We start from the raw sequence: 21,701 nt of genomic DNA, 5'->3' as shown, positions 1-21,701 counted from the left end.
AACAAGTTTTTTTTCCTCTCCAAGTCTAATGAGGACGGTCACAATGATACATCTTGACCAGGGACCCTGACCTTCTCCCCACCTTCCATCTTCTGCCCCATGCTCCCCCTAGTCCGTGCCAGAGTTGTGGAGAGCGCCTGGAAGAGTCTCATTCTCTCAGCCCAGCGATTAAGTTGGTTCCTCAAATTGTTCTCGGCAGGAGGGGCAGGAAACAGCGCCCGGCTTTGGTGGCGGCTGCAGCAGAGGGGGGTAAGGACTGTCCGCTGTCCAAGCGGCTTCTCATCGATCCCGGGTCTAAGGTCCGGATGGATCACAATTCCAGCCTTCCTCCCCCATCCGCCTGGCTGTCTGAGTCCCGGAGCCGCCACGTCCCTGGAGGCCTGGGTTTCCTTAAGAGGCCTGGCTGCCAGTCCGGCCAGGTGGGAGGAAGCAGGTCCGAGTCCGGTGGCCCTGGGTGGGCGGAGCCTGGTTGCGGCCGGAGCTAGGAAGGGGTGCGACTGGGAGGTGAGGCTCACTCTTAGCGTTCCCTTGCGCGTCCCTGCGAGCTCACAGTCCGCGGGCGACAGGTGCTGTGACCGCGCGGCGGCGCCCCCGAGAGGAGGTCCCCAAGTGCCCGTCCCCCCGCCCGCCCCGTCGACGCCCCTCCCCTTCCCCCCCTCCCCCGCCTCCCGCAGCCACCGGTTGCCAGCGATCCCGCTGCCGGGTCCCCGCGGAGCTCCGGAGCGCGCGCGCCGACGAGTGGGGGACACTCGCGGGCCTGACCCCGGAGGCCACCCCGGTGCGCCCGTCACCCGCCAGCCCGCGAGTCCCTATTCCTGGCCGGCGACCCTGGGCCCAAGGAGCTCGCTGGGTGGGGGTAGGGTCCCCGGGGACCCGAGCCAGCTCCGGGCGCGACGATGGAGGAATCGCAGCGCGCGCGCTCGCACACGGTCACCACCACCGCCAGCTCCTTCGCTGAGAACTTCTCCACCACCAGCAGCAGCTTCGCCTACGACCGAGAGTTCCTCCGCACCGTGCCGGGGCTCCTGATTGTGGCCGAGATCGTGAGTGTCGGGCCGGGCCGGGCCGTGGGAGGCAGGTGGACCCGGCAAGCTCGCGCGCCTTCAGCTCCGCCCACCGAGCTGGCTCCGCTCTTCCCGCGGGCTCCGGGAAGGCTCTTGAGCGCAGCCTCGACTTCTTTGTAAAGTGTAAAACTCACAACCAGGTTCTTTCGCCTTGGGCGCTTTTGGGGACCGACGGTCGTGACCCTCAGGATGTCTGTTGCGGGAGGCTTCCCTGCTTGCTGCTTTCTTTCGAGGATGGTGGCCTGACCCGGGAGCCGGAGTTCATTGATCTTGGGTGCCCGGAATGTAGGGCCTCCCTCACCTGATCTACACGTGCACGGGTCCCTGAAAACAAAGCTTTTCTCAAACTGACCCCTCCACAGTGTTGGGCTGGAACCCAGAGTCTCACGTGCTAGGCCGATGCTCTAGCCCTGAGCCGCACCCCCAGCTCTGAAAATTTCCCTAATGTTAGCTATAAAGGGGAGAAAATTTTCATTTTCGCAATTGTCTTCCTGAGGTCAGATTGAGATGAATCAAGATTTCCCTGAATAAATTCCGGGAGTCTCAGCCTCTTTGAGAACCTAAGGGCTGCTGTACCGTACCGGAGCACATCCTGGTGGGGGCTGGGCACGTGCCTGAGAGGGGGCAGGGCTTGTGCATTCTCTCCCTTGGAAGCCAGGCCTTCCGCCGGGAGTTCTGTTGACAACTGGTGGAGGCCACTGTCTATTGTCTTCCCCTTCTGCCTGGGTTGTCAAGTCCTGAAGAAGCTTCGGAGTTCGTGTGGTTCCTGCACGGCTCCCTTGTGAAGACGGTTGCAAATAAGTTCCTTTTACACGCGAGGAAACTGAGCCCCAGAGAGAGGGAGGAGTAACGCTTACCCGTGGTGGCGGAGCTGAGATTCAAACCCATGCCTGCCCTTTTCTAGGTCTCTGCTCTTACCTAAGGAGACTCGACTTACACTGTCTAAGAAGGGCTCCCTTCTGTTGCATCTCCGGACCCAAGGAAGCATTTGTGGAATTGAAATCTAACCCACAAGAAAGCTGGGGGGCAGGGGGTGTCGTGCTGTAGAGTGGCTGAGGACCTGAGTGGACCCTCTGAGAAGCCTTTAGCAACACCTGTACGTATGGATCCTGGGAGCTTGCTGGCTCCAGTCTCGAATCCAAACCCACTGAGTCAGCTTTCTTGCACAAAAGTTGGGAAAGTGTTGCCTTAGCTCATTTCCCAAGTGGTTGGCCCAGCCAGCCCTGAGGGTATCTGCAGCCCTAATAAATGGCCCAAAGTATTGGTGCCACCTCTCGAGGCCTAGCCATAAAGAGCTCAACAAATATTTGCTGTGTGAGTGAAGGGGTTGGCGAGCTCTCTTGCAAAGCAAATAGACGCTCAGGTGACCAAGCTGGGGCTTCTGCAGAGTGGGCCTGGGCCACCACCACGTCTCCTTTTCTGATTTCCAACCCACGAGTTTTCTGTTGCATACTTTTCCAGAAAATGTAAGAGCAAAAGAAGAAATGCAAAGGACCGGTCATCCCATCACTAGGAATGACTACTGTTGACCAGGTGCCATGGGTCTCTTTAGATTGCAGTGAGCTTTTTGAGAAAGACAGGAAACCTTGTGGATAAAATTATCCTCAATACATGTGTGCATGGGCATGTGTGGGTATACTCGCTCATCCATTGTGGAAGTCAGGGATTGACATGGAGATGTCTCCTCTATTCCCCTCCTCCTTCTGTATTTAAGTGGCATGTGGAATCTTACTGAGCCTGGACATTTGGTGAGCCTTTGGGATCCACCTGAACACTGGCATTATAAGCGTATTCCACCACACCCAGATTTTTCATGGGTGCTGGGGATCCAAACTCAGGTCTTATGTTTATGAAATGGGCTCTTTCTTTATCCACTGAGCTGTGGTCCCAGTCTGTAACCCCATTTGCTGGACAGAGCTAACCGCCCCTGTTTTAAAAAGTCACATAGCCCTTCATTAATGGTGCAAGCCGTTACTCCCAGCACTCAGGAGGCAGAGGCGGGTGGATCTCTGAGTTCCAGGCCAGCCTGGTCTACAGAAGGAGTTCCAGGACAGCCAGGGCTACACGGAGAAACCCTGTCTTGAAAAACCTAAATAAATAAATATGAGATAATAGAGAACAAACCCCATTTCCCAGCATCTGTCATTCAGTTTGCTTGACTGGGCTTCTTGGGGGGAGTGGCTGCTGCTCAACCTAATACTCAAGGCTGTGCCCTGGTAACTCCCATGTTGAAACCAAATTATGGGGGTTTCTTTCCTTTTACGGTTTTATTACAAGCTAGCAACAGCCGAGTACTTGACCTGTGAATTGTAGGATGCTGCAATTTTGTAACTATTACAAGCACTTGAAACAGAATCAAAGTGATTGCAACAATCTCAGTTAATTGAACCCTTCCTGTTATTGGTGACTTTCAACTGAATTATGGCATCCATGTAATAACGTTAAGTCCCCTTTTATTTACTTAACTGTCACAAGCTAACTTGACTAAGGCAGCACAGATTGGGTGGACTGGGGGCTGGGATCTAAATCACCAATCTTGTCGCCTCCTTTTCAAAAGAGTGAGCAGTTTCGGAGTCACAGAAGTCTTTGCAGAAAGATCAGAAAAAGGCCAGTGAGAAAGAGAAACTTTAAAAGGATGAAGTATAGCCGCCCACAGTGTTCTTCTAAGGCAGTGAATGCCCTTCCGCATCTTCAAGTGTGATTATCACAGTGCAGGGATTTCACTGCTTGGCTAGTGCCCCATGCAGGTTAGGGATGCCAGATGTCTTAAAATGTGAGGAATAGTTCGTGGGTTAGCATTCTTTTTTGGGGGGGATTGTTTATTTTTATTTTTATTTTTGTTTTTTGAGACAGGGTTTCTCTGTGTAGCAGCCTTGGCTGTCCTGGAACTGGCTTTGTAGACAACGCTGACTGACCTGCCTGCCTGCCTTCCTTCCTTCCTTCCTTCCTTCCTTCCTTCCTTCCTTCCTTCCTTCCTTCCTTCCTTCCTTCCTCCCTCCCTCCCTCCCTCCCTCCCTCCTTCCCTCCCTTCTTTCCTTCCTTCCTTCCTTCCTTCCTTCCTTCCTCCCTCCCTCCCTTCCTCCCTCCTTTCCTTCTTTCCAACATGGAACAATTCACGAATTTGCATTGTCATCTTTACGAAGGGGCCATGCTAATCTCTATACCATTCTAATTTTAGTATAATGTATGCAAAAGTGAGCACATGTCATTTCTTGCTGACACTGAGTACCTTTTCTCATATGGTTAGTCCCATTTTACAAGATTATTTTATCTTTAATCATGTGCATTCACTCGTGTATGGAAGGGGTTTGTGCATGAGTGTAGGTATCCTCAGAAGTCAGAGGCGTCAGCTCTGGACCTGAAGTTACAGGCAGTTGTAAGCCATCCAGTGTGGGTGTTGGGAACTGAATTCTGGTCCTTTGCAAGAACAGCAAGTGCTCTTAACCACTGAGCCATCTTCCCAACCTGCTGTGTGTATTCTTAAACTTTTATTCTTTTATCCTTTTTTTTAATTTTGGGGTTTTTTGTTTTTTTTGTTTGTTTTTTTTTTTTTTGTTTTGTTTTGTTTTTTTCAAGACAGGGTTTCTCTGTATTATTTTGGAGGCTGTCCTGGAACTGGCTTTGTAGACCAGGCTGGCCTCGAACTCACAGAGATCTGCCTGCCCCTACCACCCAAGTGTTGGGATTAAAGGCGAGCACCACCTGATTTTGAGCAACATTTTAACAAACATCCTTAAGGCTAAATGAAACTCTCTGGCTGGGTAGTAGTAGTGGCGCATGCCTTTGATCCCAGCTCTAGGGAGGCAGAGGCAGGCGGATCTGAGTTCAAGGGCAGCCTGGGCTACAGAGCGAGTTCCAGGAAAGAATCTCTCTGGATCAGTTTACTCTTGGAGTCCTTAGAATCAATTTTAAAGGATGAGGGCTTGGTGGTGCATGCCCTTCATAAGGGGTGCCTGTGCGAGCATGGGTAAGGGGTTATTTGCTTGAGCAAGGACAGCTTACCAGGGACTATACCACTGAGGAATAGGACTCCCCTCCCCAGAAAATCTTAACTACCCATGGCTCTTTAGGGAGGGGTGGGGTCTTGGGCAGGTCTCAAGCAATTAGCCACCCCTGCTGAGAGTTTTTGGGTCCAACAGTCATGTCACCAAGGAGACAGCATTTCACAGCTCTCCTCCCCATCCTCCAGCTCTTTGTTCCTGCCCCTCCCTGCTATTCCCTGAGCCTTAGAAGGGGTGACACAGATGTCCCATGTAGGGCAAAGCATTCAACTAGTGACTTAGCCACGGCACCTTAACCAGTTGTGAGTCTCTGCATTAGTCGTCACTCACTCCAAATAGAAGGCTCCCAGACCCAGGCTGAGGGCAACGCCAATTTATGGGCATATACCATGTCTGTCCATTTGACAAAGTAACAGTAGTGCCCCCCCCCCCGGGGGTGGGAGGGTTATGTCCTCCCTGGCCATGATGTTGTGACCAGGTTAACAGTACCAGGCACGGGTCCCCAGTTTTACTGAGATCTGACTCATTTGTAAAGTTGACCTTTTATTAGGTGTACACTTTAGGGGCTCGTATATGATTATAGGTTTGGACAAATTGTCCCCATTAGCTAATTAGAACTTCACTTCATTAAGGAGCATTGTACCTTCTAGCAGTCACTCCCATTCTTCCATTGTCTGCCCGGGGGGATCATTAACCTACTTTCTGTCCTTGTGGATTTGCCTGTTCTGCACATTGCGTGTGAATGGGGTTCCGCACCGCCTGCGAAGGCTGCGTCATGCATCCAGGAATCATCCTGCAGTCCATAAAGTGCTTTCAGCGCAGGCGTGGGGATCTGAGTTCGGATCCCCAGCTCCCACGTAAAAAGCTGGGTGAGGTGGCACGCACCTGGGACCCGGCACTAGGGAGTGGAGACAAGTGGCTCACCAAGCTTACTGGCCCGCTGAGGAGCCCCAGGTCCAATGACAGGCCCTGTCTCAGAAACACAGGGTGTACAGCAGTAGAGGAAGACATCTGAAATCAACCTCTGGCTTCTACATGTGTTCCCATGGGCATGTGTATGTGCACGTACATGCATACTGTATACTCACACATACACATACCAACAGATAACAAGACACACACATTCTGTAGAGTATATGAGTATTTTATTATTTCTGTAGTCAAATCCCATCGATGGGTACATGATTTGGTTTATGCTTTCACCAGTTGGCAGACATTTGAATCGCTTCAGGCTATTGTGATTAATACTACCGTGAACCTTCATGGATAAACTTCTGCAAAGGACATGTTTTTGTTTGTTAGTTTGTTTTGTTTATTCTTTTGGGCATGTAGCTAAAGAAAATGAAATAACATAAGATGACCAGTTTAATGTCTTGAGATTTCGGTACACTATTTCCTAAGCAGAAGGACTGCTTTCAATCCCATCAAGGATACGAGGCTTGTGTTTCTTACCAGGATGCACTGTGATTCTAGTCATCCTGTTGAGTGGGAAGCAATTCACCAGTATGGGTTTGGTTTGCTTTTCCAAGCTGGCCAAAACCCCTGAGCAATCTTCCTGTGTCTTTTTGTTGTGTGTGTGCTTTGAAAAAAATGTCTATTTAAATCCTTTGCCAATTTTTTAAAATTTTATTTTATTTTTAATTATATATGTCTATCCCAGTTCTCCCTCCCTCCCCTCAAACAGCTTCCTCCACCTCACCCTCACTCCACGCCCCCATCCGTTCCTCAGAGAGGTTATGGTCTCCCAGGAGGAGTCAACAAAGTCTGTCCCATCACCATGCTGAGGCCTGGTCACAGCTATCCCTGCTGTGACTGGTTGAGAAAGGTATCTCTCTATAGGAAATGGGCTCCAAAAAGCCAGTTCATGCACTAGGGAGTTATCCTAGTCCCACTGCCAGTGGCCCCACAAACTGCCCAAGTCACCCACTGTCAACTGCATTCAGGGGGTCTAGTTCAGTCCTCTGCAGGTTCTGCTGCCGCCAGTCTGGGGATGCTGTGCTCTCACGAGCTCGGGTCAGCTGTTTCTGTGGGTTTCTCCATCACGGTCTTGACCCCTTTGCTCGTATTATTGCTTCTCCCTCTCTTTGACTGGACTCCGAGAGGTTGATTAGTTATGGATCTCTGAATCTGCTTCCATCAGTTAGTGGATGAAAAATCCTTTGCCAATTTAAAGGTTAATTTGTGTGTGTGTGTATATATGAGTGTGCATAGGTAGACATGCATGTTGTGGAGGGCAAACATGCTATGTGTGTTTGTACAACTTCCAATGTACACCTTATTTTGAGACAGGGTCTCTCTTTGGCCTGGAGCTTGCACAACAGGCTAGCCTGATGGCCACTGATCCCCAGGAATCCTCCAATCTCTGCCTTCCCAGCTCTGGGATTACAAGCAAGCATTACCACAGTAGACTTTTTTTTCCCCTTGTAACTGGGAGTGGTGGAGCATGCCTTTAATACCAGCAGAGGCAGGGGGATCTCTGTGAGTTCGTGGTCAGCCTGGTCTACAGAGTGAGTTCTAGGACGCACACAGAGAGACTGTGTCTGAGTGTTTGCAAAGCAAGCATTTTACTGACTGCACTATTTCCCCAGACCTGGTTTGCTTTTCGTCACGAGTTCTCTCTATAACCTGCTATAAATTCCTCAAGAGATCCACACTTGGAAAACTTTTCTCCCATGCTATGAGTTCATTTCTCTTTTTACTTTTCTTAATAGTGTTCTTTGACGTGCACAGCTTATTGTGATGAAATCCAGTTTTTCCTTTTCTATCCTTATAGGTGTATTTCTTTTTATTTTATGCATTTGAGTGTATGTGTGTGCACCATATGGGTGTCTGGTGCCTACATCGGTCAGAAGGAGGTGTCAGAGCCCTTGGAAGTGGTGACAGGTGGTGTGAACCATCATGTGGGTGCTGGGGACAGGACCCGGGCCCTCTGCAAGAGCAGCCAGTGCTGACAGCCACTGGTCCGTCTCTCCAGACCCCAGCTTTTCCTTCAGTTGTGTAAATTTTGTCATTTCCAGGAAATCTTTGCCGGATTAAGTCATAGATATTACATGTACGTCTGTGATTCATTTTTTAATACAGTTTGTGGTAAAGATTTCCCTTCAGTCTTTTGCATAGAGCTATCCAGTTGTCCCAGCACTTGTCAAGCTGCCTGCCTTGGCATAGATGCAGCGTCTCTAATATGAACTGTGCTTAGCGTCAAGGGCATACATTTGTTTGTTTGCTTATTTATTAGTGACAGTGCCTCTTGTCTCACCGGCTGGCCTCAACTCACTATGTAGCCAACAATGATTCGGCTCCTGATTGCTGAGATTACAGGCACGTGCCACCATGCCTGGTTCACATGATGCTGTGAATTGAACTCCAGCATGCTAGGCAAACAGTCTACCAGCAGAGCTACACCTCCAGCCCCTTGTTTCTGAGATGAAGTCTCCCTGTGGAGCCCAGGCTTCAGCTGTCCATCTTCCCTCCTCAGCCTCCCAAGTACTAGGATTCTACACCACCATGCCTAGCAGGATCAAAATAAAGAATCCCCACCCCAACTCCCTGAGACAGGGCTTCTGTAACAGCTCTGGCTGTCCTGGAACTCACTCTGTAGACCAGGCTTGCCTCAAACTCAGAGAAATCCGCCTGCCTCTGCCTCCTGAGTGCAGGGATTAAAGGTGTGTGCCGCCACCACCGCCCCACTAAAAATCTTAAAGGTTGAAAATTGGAGGCAGGCAGATCTCTGTGAGTGAGGCTAGCCTGGTTTACAGATCGAGTTCCAGGAAAAGCTCCAAAGCTACCTGTCTCGGAACCTTTTCTCCAAAAACCAAGAGAGGGAGAGAGAGAGAGAGAGAGAGAGAGAGAGAGAGAGAGAGAGAGAGAGAGAGAGAGAGAGAGAGAGAGAGAGAGAAACCGAGAGACCTGCTTATTTTACCATGCTGAGTTTACTTAGTCTCTGTAAAAGATTAATAGAATGATCTAGCTACGGTTGTGAATGGTTCGACTTTGCATCCACAGTGGAAAGATTACATCAACTTTAGTCCTCTAAGGCTTGAGCCAAAGAAACCCTGAAAAACCTCGGGGTGGTTGATTTTTCCAGAAGTCTGAGCTTAATGACCCGTGGCTAGAAACTACCTCGTTTCTTATCTCACCTGCCCTTCGCTTCCCAGATCCCAAATCTAATTATGAGGTTCATCTTATGGGGGAAATAATTCGGAGAAACAAGAACTGTATTTATTTAAAATCTTCCAGAAACAGCTGGAGGCAGCAGAGAGTTTTTGAAATAAAAGCTTTAAAGGCTGCAGCACTCAATCTCTATGGATGTCAGCAGGTACTTGCTGCCTGTCTTAGGGTTACTGTTGCTGTGATAAACACCTTGACCAAAGCAACCTGGGGAGGAGAGGGTGTATTTGTATTTGGCTTATACATCACTGCTCATCACTGAAGGAGGTCAGGACAGGAATTCAAACAGGACAGGAACCTGGAGCGGCTGATCCAGAGGCCTCGGAGAAGTGCTCCTTACTGGTGGCCTTGGAGAAGTGCTCCTTACTGGAGGCCTTGGAGAAGTGCTCCTCACTGGTGGTCTTGGAGAAGTGCTCCTTACTGGTGGCCTTGGAGAAGTGCTCCTTACTGGTGGCCTTGGAGAAGTGCTCCTCACTGGTGGCCTTGGAGAAGTGCTCCTCACTGGTGGCCTTGGAGAAGTGCTCCTTACTGGTGGCCTTGGAGAAGTGCTCCTCACTGGTGGCCTTGGAGAAGTGCTCCTCACTGGAGGCCTTGGAGAAGTGCTCCTCACTGGTGGCCTTGGAGAAGTGCTCCTTACTGGTGGCCTTGGAGAAGTGCTCCTTACTGGTGGCCTTGGAGAAGTGCTCCTCACTGGTGGCCTTGGAGAAGTGCTCCTCACTGGTGGCCTTGGAGAAGTGCTCCTTACTGGTGGCCTTGGAGAAGTGCTCCTCACTGGTGGCCTTGGAGAAGTGCTCCTTACTGGTGGCCTTGGAGAAGTGCTCCTCACTGGTGGCCTTGGAGAAGTGCTCCTTACTGGTGGCCTTGGAGAAGTGCTCCTCACTGGTGGCCTTGGAGAAGTGCTCCTCACTGGTGGCCTTGGAGAAGTGCTCCTCACTGGTGGCCTTGGAGAAGTGCTCCTTACTGGTGGCCTTGGAGAAGTGCTCCTTACTGGTGGCCTTGGAGAAGTGCTCCTCACTGGTGGCCTTGGAGAAGTGCTCCTCACTGGTGGCCTTGGAGAAGTGCTCCTCACTGGTGGCCTTGGAGAAGTGCTCCTCACTGGTGGCCTTGGAGAAGTGCTCCTCACTGGTGGCCTTGGAGAAGTGCTCCTCACTGGTGGCCTTGGAGAAGTGCTCCTTACTGGTGGCCTTGGAGAAGTGCTCCTCACTGGTGGCCTTGGAGAAGTGCTCCTTACTGGTGGCCTTGGAGAAGTGCTCCTCACTGGTGGCCTTGGAGAAGTGCTCCTCACTGGTGGCCTTGGAGAAGTGCTCCTCACTGGTGGCCTTGGAGAAGTGCTCCTTACTGGTGGCCTTGGAGAAGTGCTCCTCACTGGTGGCCTTGGAGAAGTGCTCCTTACTGGTGGCCTTGGAGAAGTGCTCCTTACTGGTGGCCTTGGAGAAGTGCTCCTCACTGGTGGCCTTGGAGAAGTGCTCCTTACTGGTTTGCTTCACATGGCTTGCTCAGCTCGATTTCTTATAAAACCCAGGACAGCCAGCCCAGGGATGGCAGCCACAATGAGCTGAGCCCTCGCACATCAACCACTAATTAAGAAAATGTCTTTCAGGCTTGCCTATAGCCTGTCTTATGGAGGCATTTCTTAATTGAGGCTCCCTCCTCTCAAATGACTGTAGCATGTGTCAAGTTGATATTAAACAAGCCAGCACATTGCCCAAGTCTGTTGACCTAAGTTCAACCTCTTGAAGCCACCACTGAGAAGTGTAAAGATGGTCTGGAGAGATGGCTGTCAGTCAGGAGTGTTCAATGCTGTTCCCGAGGGCCCATTCCCAGAACCCCATCTAGTGGCTCACAGCCACCTGTAACCTCAGCTCCAGGGAATCAGACCCCCTTTCTGGACTCCAGACATCCTCACACAGACACACACGTATAAACCAACAAACGCACACATATAAACCAACAAACAAATCAGTCCTTGAAGAGAAGTGACCACAAAATTGCCCTCTGACGTTCATAAGAGCTGAGACACGTGTGTGCACACATTATACACACCCGCATGCATAAACAATAACAATAATTTGATAAAAAGGTTTTGGTTTAGGAGCTGCATTTTTTTCCTGTTTTGGTTGTCATCCATTTTTACTGTTTACTCATTTGGAGACTTAGTCTCACCATATAACCCTCACTGGCATGGAACTTGCTACGTAAACCAAGCGGTGCTGGAACTCACAGGGATCCTCCTTCCATTGTCTTCTGAATCCTGGGATTAAAGGCCTGTGCCACCACCACCAGCAAAATAAATTTTTTTAAAACAAAACCCCCAACTATATACAGCATAAAGAACACTACAACAACTAACCACATGCCAGCTGGGTTTGTTTCCCATGGCTCTGAAGACAGAGAAGTCATAAGGGAGTGAGGCTGAGGGGAGTTAAGTGCTCATCAAGCAAGCTTGAGGACCCAAGTTCAGATCCCCAGGACCCATGTCAAAAGCTGGGTACAGTGGTGTGCGTCAGCTTGCTAGATGGAGTCCCTGTCATGGTTGGATGAAACAATAAACCTTGCTTTTACAGTTCTGGGGATCTTCGAGACTTGGGCATGACACAAACAAACAAAAAACAACCAAAAACCTAAATGTGGCATTGTTTTCTGGGCATAAATGACACGTGGACTGAGCCTTGGTCCTAGCCAAGGTGTCCTTAAGATGACTCATTTTGAACTTCAAGGACCACAGGCTTGTGTGGATACTTCCCCTATAGTTAGTTGATTTCATTCAGTACCGTTTCCCACATGGGTGACACTCAGCTGTTTTTCCTTAACTTCTACAGCTCTGTCACGTTCCACGACGGTTCTGTGGTTGGCCTCCTCTCTGTGGTGACCTGCTGCCGGGCAGCCACCCTTCATACTGGCGAGTTCCTGTTCTGTTTCCTCAATCTTTTTTTCTATTATCTGTTCGTGTGACTGACTCTTGTCTATTCCAGGGCCTTCCCTAGCTGTCATGCATGCTTAGCCTACAGGTTAATCCGTGTAGTTTCTCCCAGCTCCTAAACTAGATGAAGACCCGGAACTGCAACTGGGGTAATACCTCCACAAGTCCCAGGCCTCTGTTAACTAGAGTGGCCCAGCCACATTTCAAATCCTGTCCATTTATAACCTTCCCCAAGGTGCTAGACCCCTAGACTATGACAGCTTCGGGGTAAGGTCCGACAGTGAGATTAATTTTCTAAATTATGGCTTTTATCTTTTTCTTTCTTTAAAAAAAAAACAAACAATATGGCTTTATAGAAGATACTTCACTGATGTGCTAAACTCAGAGGCTCCTTCTCTGTAAGACAGGAGACCCTTCTCTAGATTTTATAAATGTCAAGTTTCCTGTTGTGTTGGTTATTGAAGCCCACACACACACACCACCTCCTACCCCACCTGCCCAGAGTAGCCCCGTTACTAAAGAATGTTTCATCTGAGGTCCGTCTTACTTCTGCTGAGTCTGGGAAGAGCTTTTATTACCTAACACATCTCCATTGAGTCCCCTTTCCACCCTGGGGGGAAGCGCCCTCTTCCTCGTCCTCGTGGGGGGGGGGCAAGCCAAGCTCACAGCCCGCGTGGCTGCTTTTCATGTCTCAGACCTCCCAACTGCTACGGTGTCTGAAAACCTTTCTCTTCCTCATTCCTGGGAGATAGTGACTCAGGTCACTCAATCCTAAATTGACAGCTACTGTGTTTCATGTCAGTGTTTCAAAGGTGTCATCCGTCTGTCTTACTGCTTTTGTGGATCATGTCCAAGTTGGCGGTTGGTTGTAAACTGACATTTCTTTTTGGTTTAATGCCTTCGATTTTCATGGTTTTTTTCCTTTGTCTTTGAAAACAGCAGCCTCACTACAATATGTCAAGCAGGAGAATTATTTATTTAGCCTTAGATTTGATTTAGATTCCCCCCCACCCCCTAGCTCTGGCTGTCCTGGAACTCTCTACATAGTCCAGGCTCCCTTGAATTTGGAGATCACCCCCTTACCCCCAACTCTGTCTCTTGAGTGCTAGGATTAAAGTCATGCGCCACCACCCGGCCTTGATTTGGATTATTGATCCTTCTACTGAAAAGACTCTGCGAGTGTCTCCATTTAATTTAGTTTTGGTCTTCCATTTTTGTTTGTTTATTTGTTTATACCCAAGCGGACCTTGTGTAGTCAAGAATGACTTTGAACTCCTGTCTCAGCCTCCGAGTGCTAGGCTTGCAAGTGTGTGCTACGGAGCCCAGTTCAGGCAGCTTCTCTTGGCGTGGTGGACATGCTGTCTCTCCTGTTTGCTTCATCTCCTCCTGAAGCTAACTACGTGTCAGGTCTCTACTGTGTCTTCCATGTCATCCTCCGGCCTTCCTCCTCCTGCTTCCTTCTTAAAGATAATTCAGAGCCTTTTGTGTGGGACAGGTGATGTTACCTAAGTGGTGTGGACCTTGTTGTTCCTCAGTGACTCAAAACCTGTGTCCCGGAAGCTCCTGTGTACCTCGGTGAATCCCAATGATCCCTGCCTTCTCGTGGCTATTGTCCAGTCCTGATGTTCACAAGAAGCTAACATTTTTCACCATTTCTATTGCATTTGCATGTGTGCCACGGGTGTTTGGGTGTCCGTGGAGGCCAGAAGACAGTGTCAGATCTTTGGAGCTGAAGTTACAGGCAGTTGTGAGCTGTCTGGTGTGGGTGCTGGGAAGGGTCCTCCTCCTAAAAGAGCACCACTTTGAACGGCTGAGCCATCTCCCCGCCCCTGCAGGTTGGTTTCTGATGCCCCATCTCACCGGGCATAGTGAGCACTGACGCGGAGTCTTCCTGATTCCTCTCTTCCCCCCCTCCCACTCGGAGTCTTCCTGATTCCTCTCTTCCCCCCCTCCCACTCATTCCTATTTTGTGCTGCTCCCAGAAGAACTTCCTTAAGAGACCGAGGACACCCTTTTCGCCCTCTGGCATTATTTATTTACTCACTTACTGAATGAGTAGCTGACGTTTCCATGGTGCTGTTTTCCAGTCCTGTGGTTAGAGAGAATTGTTTAATCTTGAAAAGAAGGCAGGAGAACGCTGGAGAGGTAACTCCAGAGCACTTACCCGGCATGCACATAGTTCCTCAGTCTGGCATAACCCTGGCAGAGCGGTGACACCAGCAGCTCGAAGGTGGAGGCAGGACTCAAAGTTCACTGTCACGCTTTGCTACACAAACATACTCCTTCAACGTAATAACCATTTTTTTAAGAACTAGGCAAATGGGTAGAAAGGAACAGAGTTCTGCCCAGCGATTCTGTTCTCTGAGAAATGGACTGATGTCTCTGAGGGCTGCCGTTGAGAACCTGCCTTCTGCCCACTCAAGTGGACAGAAACTGCGCCCTTTGTCCCAGTCACATGACTCTGATCCTATTGAATTCATTGCCAATATAGAAAAATGAGCTATCAGAAGATTTAGGTTTCCCTTGGAAACTGAACAACTCGACCATGCTGAGCCTGTAGTAATTATTTTGGATCCAGGAAGGAAACGGGCAAAGACCTGCAGCAACTCCTGTTGGAGGTGCCCTAGTCCCATCTCAGAGTCGCTGTGAGGCTGAATGGGAAGGGCTTGTGGCGAACACGGTGACAACCTGGAGGAAGCGGGGGTAGGCCCAAACCAGGCCTTTACGGCCTCAGGAGCAGTTACAATTCTTGCTTCACTGTCATCAGCGGTTTCTGTGGGGGGTGTGTCTCCCTGCCACCCCCGTTGTGGCAAGGTGCTGAGTTCAAGTTCAGCCTTGACTCTGTTCTCCCCTGGAACTCTTCTGGTGACTGTCCTTGAAAAGAGTTCCCTCAGCAGCTGAGACATCTCCGCCACGAAGAGCTCTGTAGAGGACCCAGGTTAAGTCCTAGAACCCACACGGTGGCTCTCAGCCATCTGTACTTCCAGTTCCGAAGACTCCGATGCCTTCTTCTGGCCTCCAAGAGCACCGGGCACAGGAGTGGTGCACAGATACACGTGCGGGCAAGACAGCCATCAACTGTGTGTGTGTGCGCGTGCGTGTGTGCATGTGCATGTTTGTGTGCATGTGTGTGTGTGTCTGTGTGTGTGCACATGTGCGTGCGTGCATGATTGCCTTTTAAGCTGGGTGGGTATGAGTCCTGTAACCCAAACACTTGGCAGGTGGAGAAAGGAGAGTCAAGATTTTGATGTCATCCTTGGGTACATAGAGGTTTCAAGGCTAGCCTAGGCTACATGAGACCCTGATTTTGTTTTGTTTTGTTTTGTTTTTTTGTTTTAAAAAAAGAGAGTAAGAAAGGAGCATTTAATAGAGTTGTCATAAAGGGTTGGGGACGGAGACAGACAGGTTGACAAAAGTTTCTCTTTCCCTCTATCTTTCTGTCTCTGTCTCTTTGTCTGTCTGTCTGTCTGTCTGCGCTCTCTCTCTCTCTCTCTCTCTCACACACACACACACACACACACAAGCAGTTTGAGAATCAAGGTATCAGGGAGGGAGACTGTACTGGAATAACAAAGGAATAAAGGTAAGAGTTCCTGTACTCCACTGGATTTTTAACTGTTCCATTTGGCTGTCTCTATTCATTGGTTGTTTGAGGCAGGGTCTCCCTGTATAGCCCAGGCTGCCCTCAAACTTGCAGGTTCCCTGCCTCTTCAGAAAGTTAGGGCCACAAGGACATACACCTTACACGGCTCTCCTGTTTCTTCTGTGAAACTTCATTTATAAATAAATATGTATGGCCTGGGAGCATAGCCCCAGAGGGCACAACTATTTGTGTTTATTTGACTTCATTCTACAGGACCTGGAAGTAAAAATATTTGCCTGAATGAATTTTCCATGCCAAAAAGGAAAGGCCTGTCAATTGTTTGAGGGGAAAGTTTTGTTTTTTCCTGTCGCTATTTTGGGAGGTCTGTCTGGGCATTAGAGCAGGGAGATTCAATAGCGCCTTGTGTCTTATTCTCAAGGAAGCAGGAATGGATGCAGACTTAGCCTTTTGTTGCTGCTTTTGAGACACGGTCATACTAGCCCTGGCTGTCCTGAAACTCACTATGTAGGCCAAGCTGGTCTCATACTCACAGAGATCCACCTGCTTCTGCCTCCCAAGTCCTGGGATCAAAGGTCTAGGCCACCATGCCTGAGCTGGATGCAGACTTAATAAGACTTTTTCTTGTGATAGAACTGTTGAAACTGATCCTGAGAGCCATTTTGATGTCCTCAGAGGCCCTGGCTAACGTGGTCTGGCTCTTTGCCCTCTGACCTGACGGAAGAACAAACACAGATCTGGTGAGGAGGAGGAGGAGGAAGATCAGTCCTTGGATCTTGCTCCCAGCGAAGCATTGGTTGTGTGCAGGAGGTGGCTCGGTGTGAGGTCGTGTACTACAGGTCAGGTGCAAGGACCTTGCTATACATGAAGATCTGGCACTCACGGAAATAGCAAATATACAAATGAGTGTGGTCACTGGGGCCATCTATGATCTCTACACTTGATAGTCTGAGGCAGGAGGATTGAAAGGTTGAGGCCAGTCCTGGATACATAGTGAAACCATGTCTCAAACAACAACAAATTAATAATAATAATAATAATAATAGATAGATAGATAGACAGACAGATAATAAATACTAATAAGTACGTGCAACAGTGGTGATCCGCTTAAACTGGCTTGGATCTGAAGCACCGCAGTTGTAGAAGATGTTTCTGTTAGGAGAAAGTGGATGACTGTGTAGACGGTCTCTCTATACTTTTTTGCAACGTTTTGTAAGTTTGGGCTAGAGCGATGGCTCGGTGGTCAAGAGCGTGTCCTGCTCTTGCAGAACACCCATTCGAGGTGGTTCGAAACTGCCCGTGGCTCCAGAAGATCTGACACCTCTGGCCTCCTCAGACACCTGCACTCGTGTGCACTGAGCCCCGCCCCCATACACACAATTAAAATGGAAATCAAAAGGGCTGGGTTTTGTAAAAGCAGAGCATGAGGAAGGACTACCGATCTGGAGTCCATCCCAGTCATCCTGCCCAGTGGTGACTTTTTTTAACCTCAGTACTTAACCATGATCACAGCCGTACGCAGATAACACGTCACTTCCTGACAGGGACGTGTCTTAAGAAATGCATCATCACACAGTTTTTGCCAAGTCAAGAACATAGTAGACGAAACTACAGAGACCTGGATGGCATATGTATATATGATATAGCCCCTAGGTCTGTGGGGAAAGCATCACGAGATTGTCAAGCCCAATGAAAAAGATCCAATCAAAAGGTGTGACAAACGTAAGATAGTTGATTCTACTGCCAACATAACACAGAATACTGCTTTGCTGCTTTTTTTTTTTGAGATTTATCTATTTGTGTGTGTGTGTATGTGTGTGTGTGAGAGAGAGAGAGAAAGAGAGACAGAGAGAAAGCGCATGTGAACATGTGGGGGGTGGGGTGCCTGCTCCTATTCACATATGCAGAGACCAGAAGAGCTCTGGGCAGGTCACCCAACTTCTTTTTTTTTTTTTTTTTTTTTTTTTTTTTGGTTTTTCGAGACAGGGTTTCTCTGTGGCTTTGGAGGCTGTCCTGGAACTCACTTTGTATAGACCAGGCTGGCCTCGAACTCACAGAGATCCGCCTGCCTCTGCCTCCCGAGTGCTGGGATTAAAGGCGTGCGCCACCAACGCCCGGCTAGGTCACCCAACTTCTTACATGGGTGCTGTGATTCAAACTCCAGTCCCGAGTGCCTTATTGCACGGCAATGGCTTTTAACTGATAAGCCTCCAACATACCGTTTTACGGTAAACCTTATAAACGGAAGACACATTGTATATGATACTGATGGAAAACATAGTACGGTGAATACATAAACCATCTAGTTTGTATACCAGGTACATACTGTGCACTATCCTCCTACCCCTTTGTGGGACTGGCTGGGCAGCAGGTTGATCCACGTAGAATATTACCGTTGCATTTATGCATTTCACATAGACATCGCGTCGGCCGAGATGTCCTAGGCAATCAGAATCTCTCTGCTGCAGTGTGACCCAGACCCCCTGCCACACATGCCGCCTCTTGTTGGCTGGGCTTGTCACACAGCACGTGATTGTTACCACTTCTCCTCACTCCCCCACGAGCATATGGGTTCCTTGAAAGCCGAAGCCCTGTCTGTTTTTATTCCTTGCTAATTCCGCACCGCTGGCGTGGTGTCTGATGCCCGCGTTTTATAGCCACATGTCTGAGTGCTGCAGTGATTGGGGGCATAGGTGATGTAACCCCTCTGGCGCTGCTGTCCTGTCACTGCTGCAGAGGGAACAATACTCTCCGCGGGACATAATGAATGTATTCATTTAGTCAGTCACGTTCAGGGCCTGCTGGAGAACAAGGACTTCAGCTCGGAAGTTAGCAGACGACACCATTTCTGGTCTGCAAGCCATGTGGTCTCTACCAACTGCTCGCCCACTTCTGCCACCACGGCTTGGAAACGGTGAATACGATGTGGGTCACTCAGTTATGAAAACTTTCAAAAGTTAATCTGTGAAAAGTTGAAATCTGTGAAATCAGAAGCATGCCAGGCATGGTGGCGTGCATGCCTTTAAATCCCAGCACATGAGAGGGGGAGGCAGAGGATCAGGAGTTCAAGGTCACCTTCAGCAACATGCTGGGTGTGAAGCCAGCTAGTGCTACATAGTGAGACCCTGCGTCAAAAACAAACAAGTTTATAAAGCTTCATTCAACAACACCGAAGACAAATGATGAAATGGCAGCCAGATGTGGCCCTAAGGGCCCCCAGCGGTCACTGCAACAGTGCCATCTGGGACAGGCTGGTTCTCCACACCTCTGGCCAGAGGCACATACAACCACACTGGAAGCCAGGCACCGTGGTCCCTTTGTGTATTTTCAGTTCTTGAAGTCCCCCTTGGGCAGCACAGTGCAGGACATTTTGAGAGACACTTGAATGCCTTGTATTAGAGTCTACCACTGTAAGTGTTCAGGTCTATGGCTAATTATCATCACGGCCAATATTTTTAATTATTATTATCAGTATGTGTGCGCGCACATGCATATGTGTCCAAGCACACGTGAGCATGTGAAGGACAGAGGACAACTAAAGGGAGTCGATTCTCTCTACTTGGTTGATCCCAGGGGTCAAACTCAGCTGCCTTTACCTGCCAGCTCACTGGCCACCAAGCCTGGGTTTACTGTAGAAAAAGCCTTGTGGCTCACACACTATTTCTATGGGGGTGGTCACTGTTGGTCTCACCTGCCAACTTGATCGAATGAAGAAACTGCTTGGAGAGAGCATGTCTATGGGAGAGCTTCCAGAGAGGGTTAGCTAAGGGGGAGGGCCTTCTTGAGTGTGCAGGGCAACACCCTTAGGCTCAGGCCCAGCTGGAATAAAGGGGAAGCTGACAGGCATGTGTGCGCTCTCTTGGCTCCCAGGCCTCCATGACAGAAACGCTGCTCTTCATATCCTCCCCATCACGGTGGATGGAAACCCTTGGAAGGCTGAGCCCAGCAAATGATCTTCCTCCTGTTACATTGCTTCAGTTACCACAGCATGAGCAGTCTGACTAACACGGGATTTAACAGAATATTCTGGGCTGATCGTTCCCCGGGCGAACATGTGTAATGCAGAGGCCAGGTAGACCCAGGTCAGAAGCTCTGAGACAGGTAGGACTCTTGGGCCCCGGAAACGCCTGACTTCCAGCTAAGAGTGGAGTATTGTGCAGCAGAGTCCTTTGTGATAGCCTTCGCTTTGTTGTGGGGCAGCAGATATGTACATATGGTACACTCCCTTTCTGAGTCATTCGTACCAACTCCTAACCTTAGGAGGTTGCTTTCAGGACCAAGACGGAACCAGATATAGAGGTATGTAACACCTAGCTAATGTGTGTGTGAGTGTGTGTGTGCGCGTGCGCGTGTGCAAGCCTGCTGTGAGCCCAGTGGTGAGAAGGAGAAGAAAGGAAGGACCATAGGGCTTCCTAGCCCGCCAGTCTGACTACATTGGCATTGGGATGCTTCAGATTCAGTGAGAGACCTTGTCTCAACAACCGGGCGCACATCTTTAATCCCAGCACTCGGGAGGCTGAGGCAGGTGGATGTCTGTGATCCTGAGGCCAGCTTGGTCTACAGAGTGCCAGGGCTACACAGAGGAACACTGTCTTGAAAAACAAAACAGAGAGAGAGAAAGAGAGAGGATGGAAAGGGACTGAGAATGTCACCGGATACTGACCCTGGCCTGAACATGGACACAGGTGTACCTGTACACAGGTACACACAGCTGTCTGTAGGCTGTTGGTAATATTATAGAGGAGACCACCAAGCACCTGAGAAACCAGCTAGTCTCTATCCAAAGTGGAATTTTGAGTTTAACTTTTGACATGGAATGAATGATTCATCTGAAGCTTTAAAAGAAATAATAAAATCTCAACTCATGTGATATATACTATTTACTTGCCATATTATATTGTGGACCATAAAACTAAAGTTCCAGAAGACTGAATCATTTGACAGATGGTACATAGCTAGACTGGAGTCTAACCCCAGATCACCTGACTGTGCATTCCATGGGCATTACATTACAGTGTCTGATAGGGAAGTCCTTCTGTGTATATGTTGTCCTATTGGTTGATAAATAAAGCACTGTTGGCAAATAGGGAAGCAAGATGGGTGGGACTAGGAGTGGAGGAAGATTCTGGGAAATGTAGTCAAGAGTGGAGTTGCCATGTGATCCTGGGAAGAGAGTACGCATGAGGCTGCATCCTCCCTAAGATAAGACCTTATAAAAATATATAAAATATATATTAGCTGAGCGGTGGTGGCGCACACCTTTAATCCTAGCACTCAGGAGGCAAAGGTAGGCAGATCTCTGTGAGTTCAAGACCAGTCTGATCTACAAGAGCTAGTTCCAGGACAGCCTTCAAAGCCACAGAGAAACCCTGTCTTAAAAAAACCAAAATAAATAAATAAATGAAATACTAGTAATTATAGGTTAACAATTAAATCAGAGCTAGCCATTAAGAAACCATTGCAAATGGCCAACAGCTTCATAATTAATATAGAGGGCAGAGACAGTGGCGGGGACACAGGCAGCTGGCAGGAAGAATACATGTTACAAGTGTCACTTTGTTTCTGTGTCCAGGACTCTGCAAACACATGACAGGTCCCTGCCCCTAAGCTTACAATGTAGTGGAGGAGCTGACATTCATACATGAGGGGAACTAGATGCAAATGTAGCTAGCGTTCCTTAAGATACTTTAGTTACTAGTGGTTTATCCGATTTGAATCTGCTATACTACTACTTAGCCCAGATGCTTGCTGTTCGATCATTATCATGGTGAAGAAAGCAAGACTCAGAGACTCAGGACACTCCCAAGGTTAAGCCAGGCACGAGAAAGACCAAAGTCCCTACGTTTGTCTCTTACAGTCTCTTACAGCAGCAATCATGAGACCACCCCATAACACAAGTGAGTCGAGGTGGTGGTGAATGGTGAGCCTCCTGACCCAGAGGTTACTGT

At 49.0% G+C, this 21,701-nt stretch overlaps 1 protein-coding gene and 1 non-coding gene across 2 annotated transcripts in view; one reads left to right on the top strand and one right to left on the bottom strand.

The window, feature by feature from the left end:
- Window positions 1–740: 740 nt before the first annotated feature.
- Cmtm8 (CKLF like MARVEL transmembrane domain containing 8) overlaps window positions 741–21,701 on the top strand; it is a 58,230-nt gene continuing 37,269 nt past the window's right edge. Inside the window, exon 1 of the mRNA XM_040740043.1 lies at window positions 741–1,043. Coding sequence (XP_040595977.1) covers window positions 897–1,043 — 147 coding nt within the window. The 5' untranslated portion in view covers window positions 741–896. The remainder of the gene's footprint in view (window positions 1,044–21,701) is intronic.
- On the bottom strand, window positions 4,162–4,267 carry LOC121137733. Its single transcript, XR_005875038.1, has one exon. It is a non-coding gene; the product is annotated as a U6 spliceosomal RNA (small nuclear RNA).

This window comes from Mesocricetus auratus, unplaced genomic scaffold, assembly GCF_017639785.1.
Source record: "Mesocricetus auratus isolate SY011 unplaced genomic scaffold, BCM_Maur_2.0 Super-Scaffold_100691, whole genome shotgun sequence".
Lineage (NCBI taxonomy): Eukaryota > Metazoa > Chordata > Mammalia > Rodentia > Cricetidae > Mesocricetus > Mesocricetus auratus.
The sequence above is the reverse complement of the archived record's forward strand: the minus strand, read 5'-3'. Positions and strand labels throughout refer to the sequence as shown.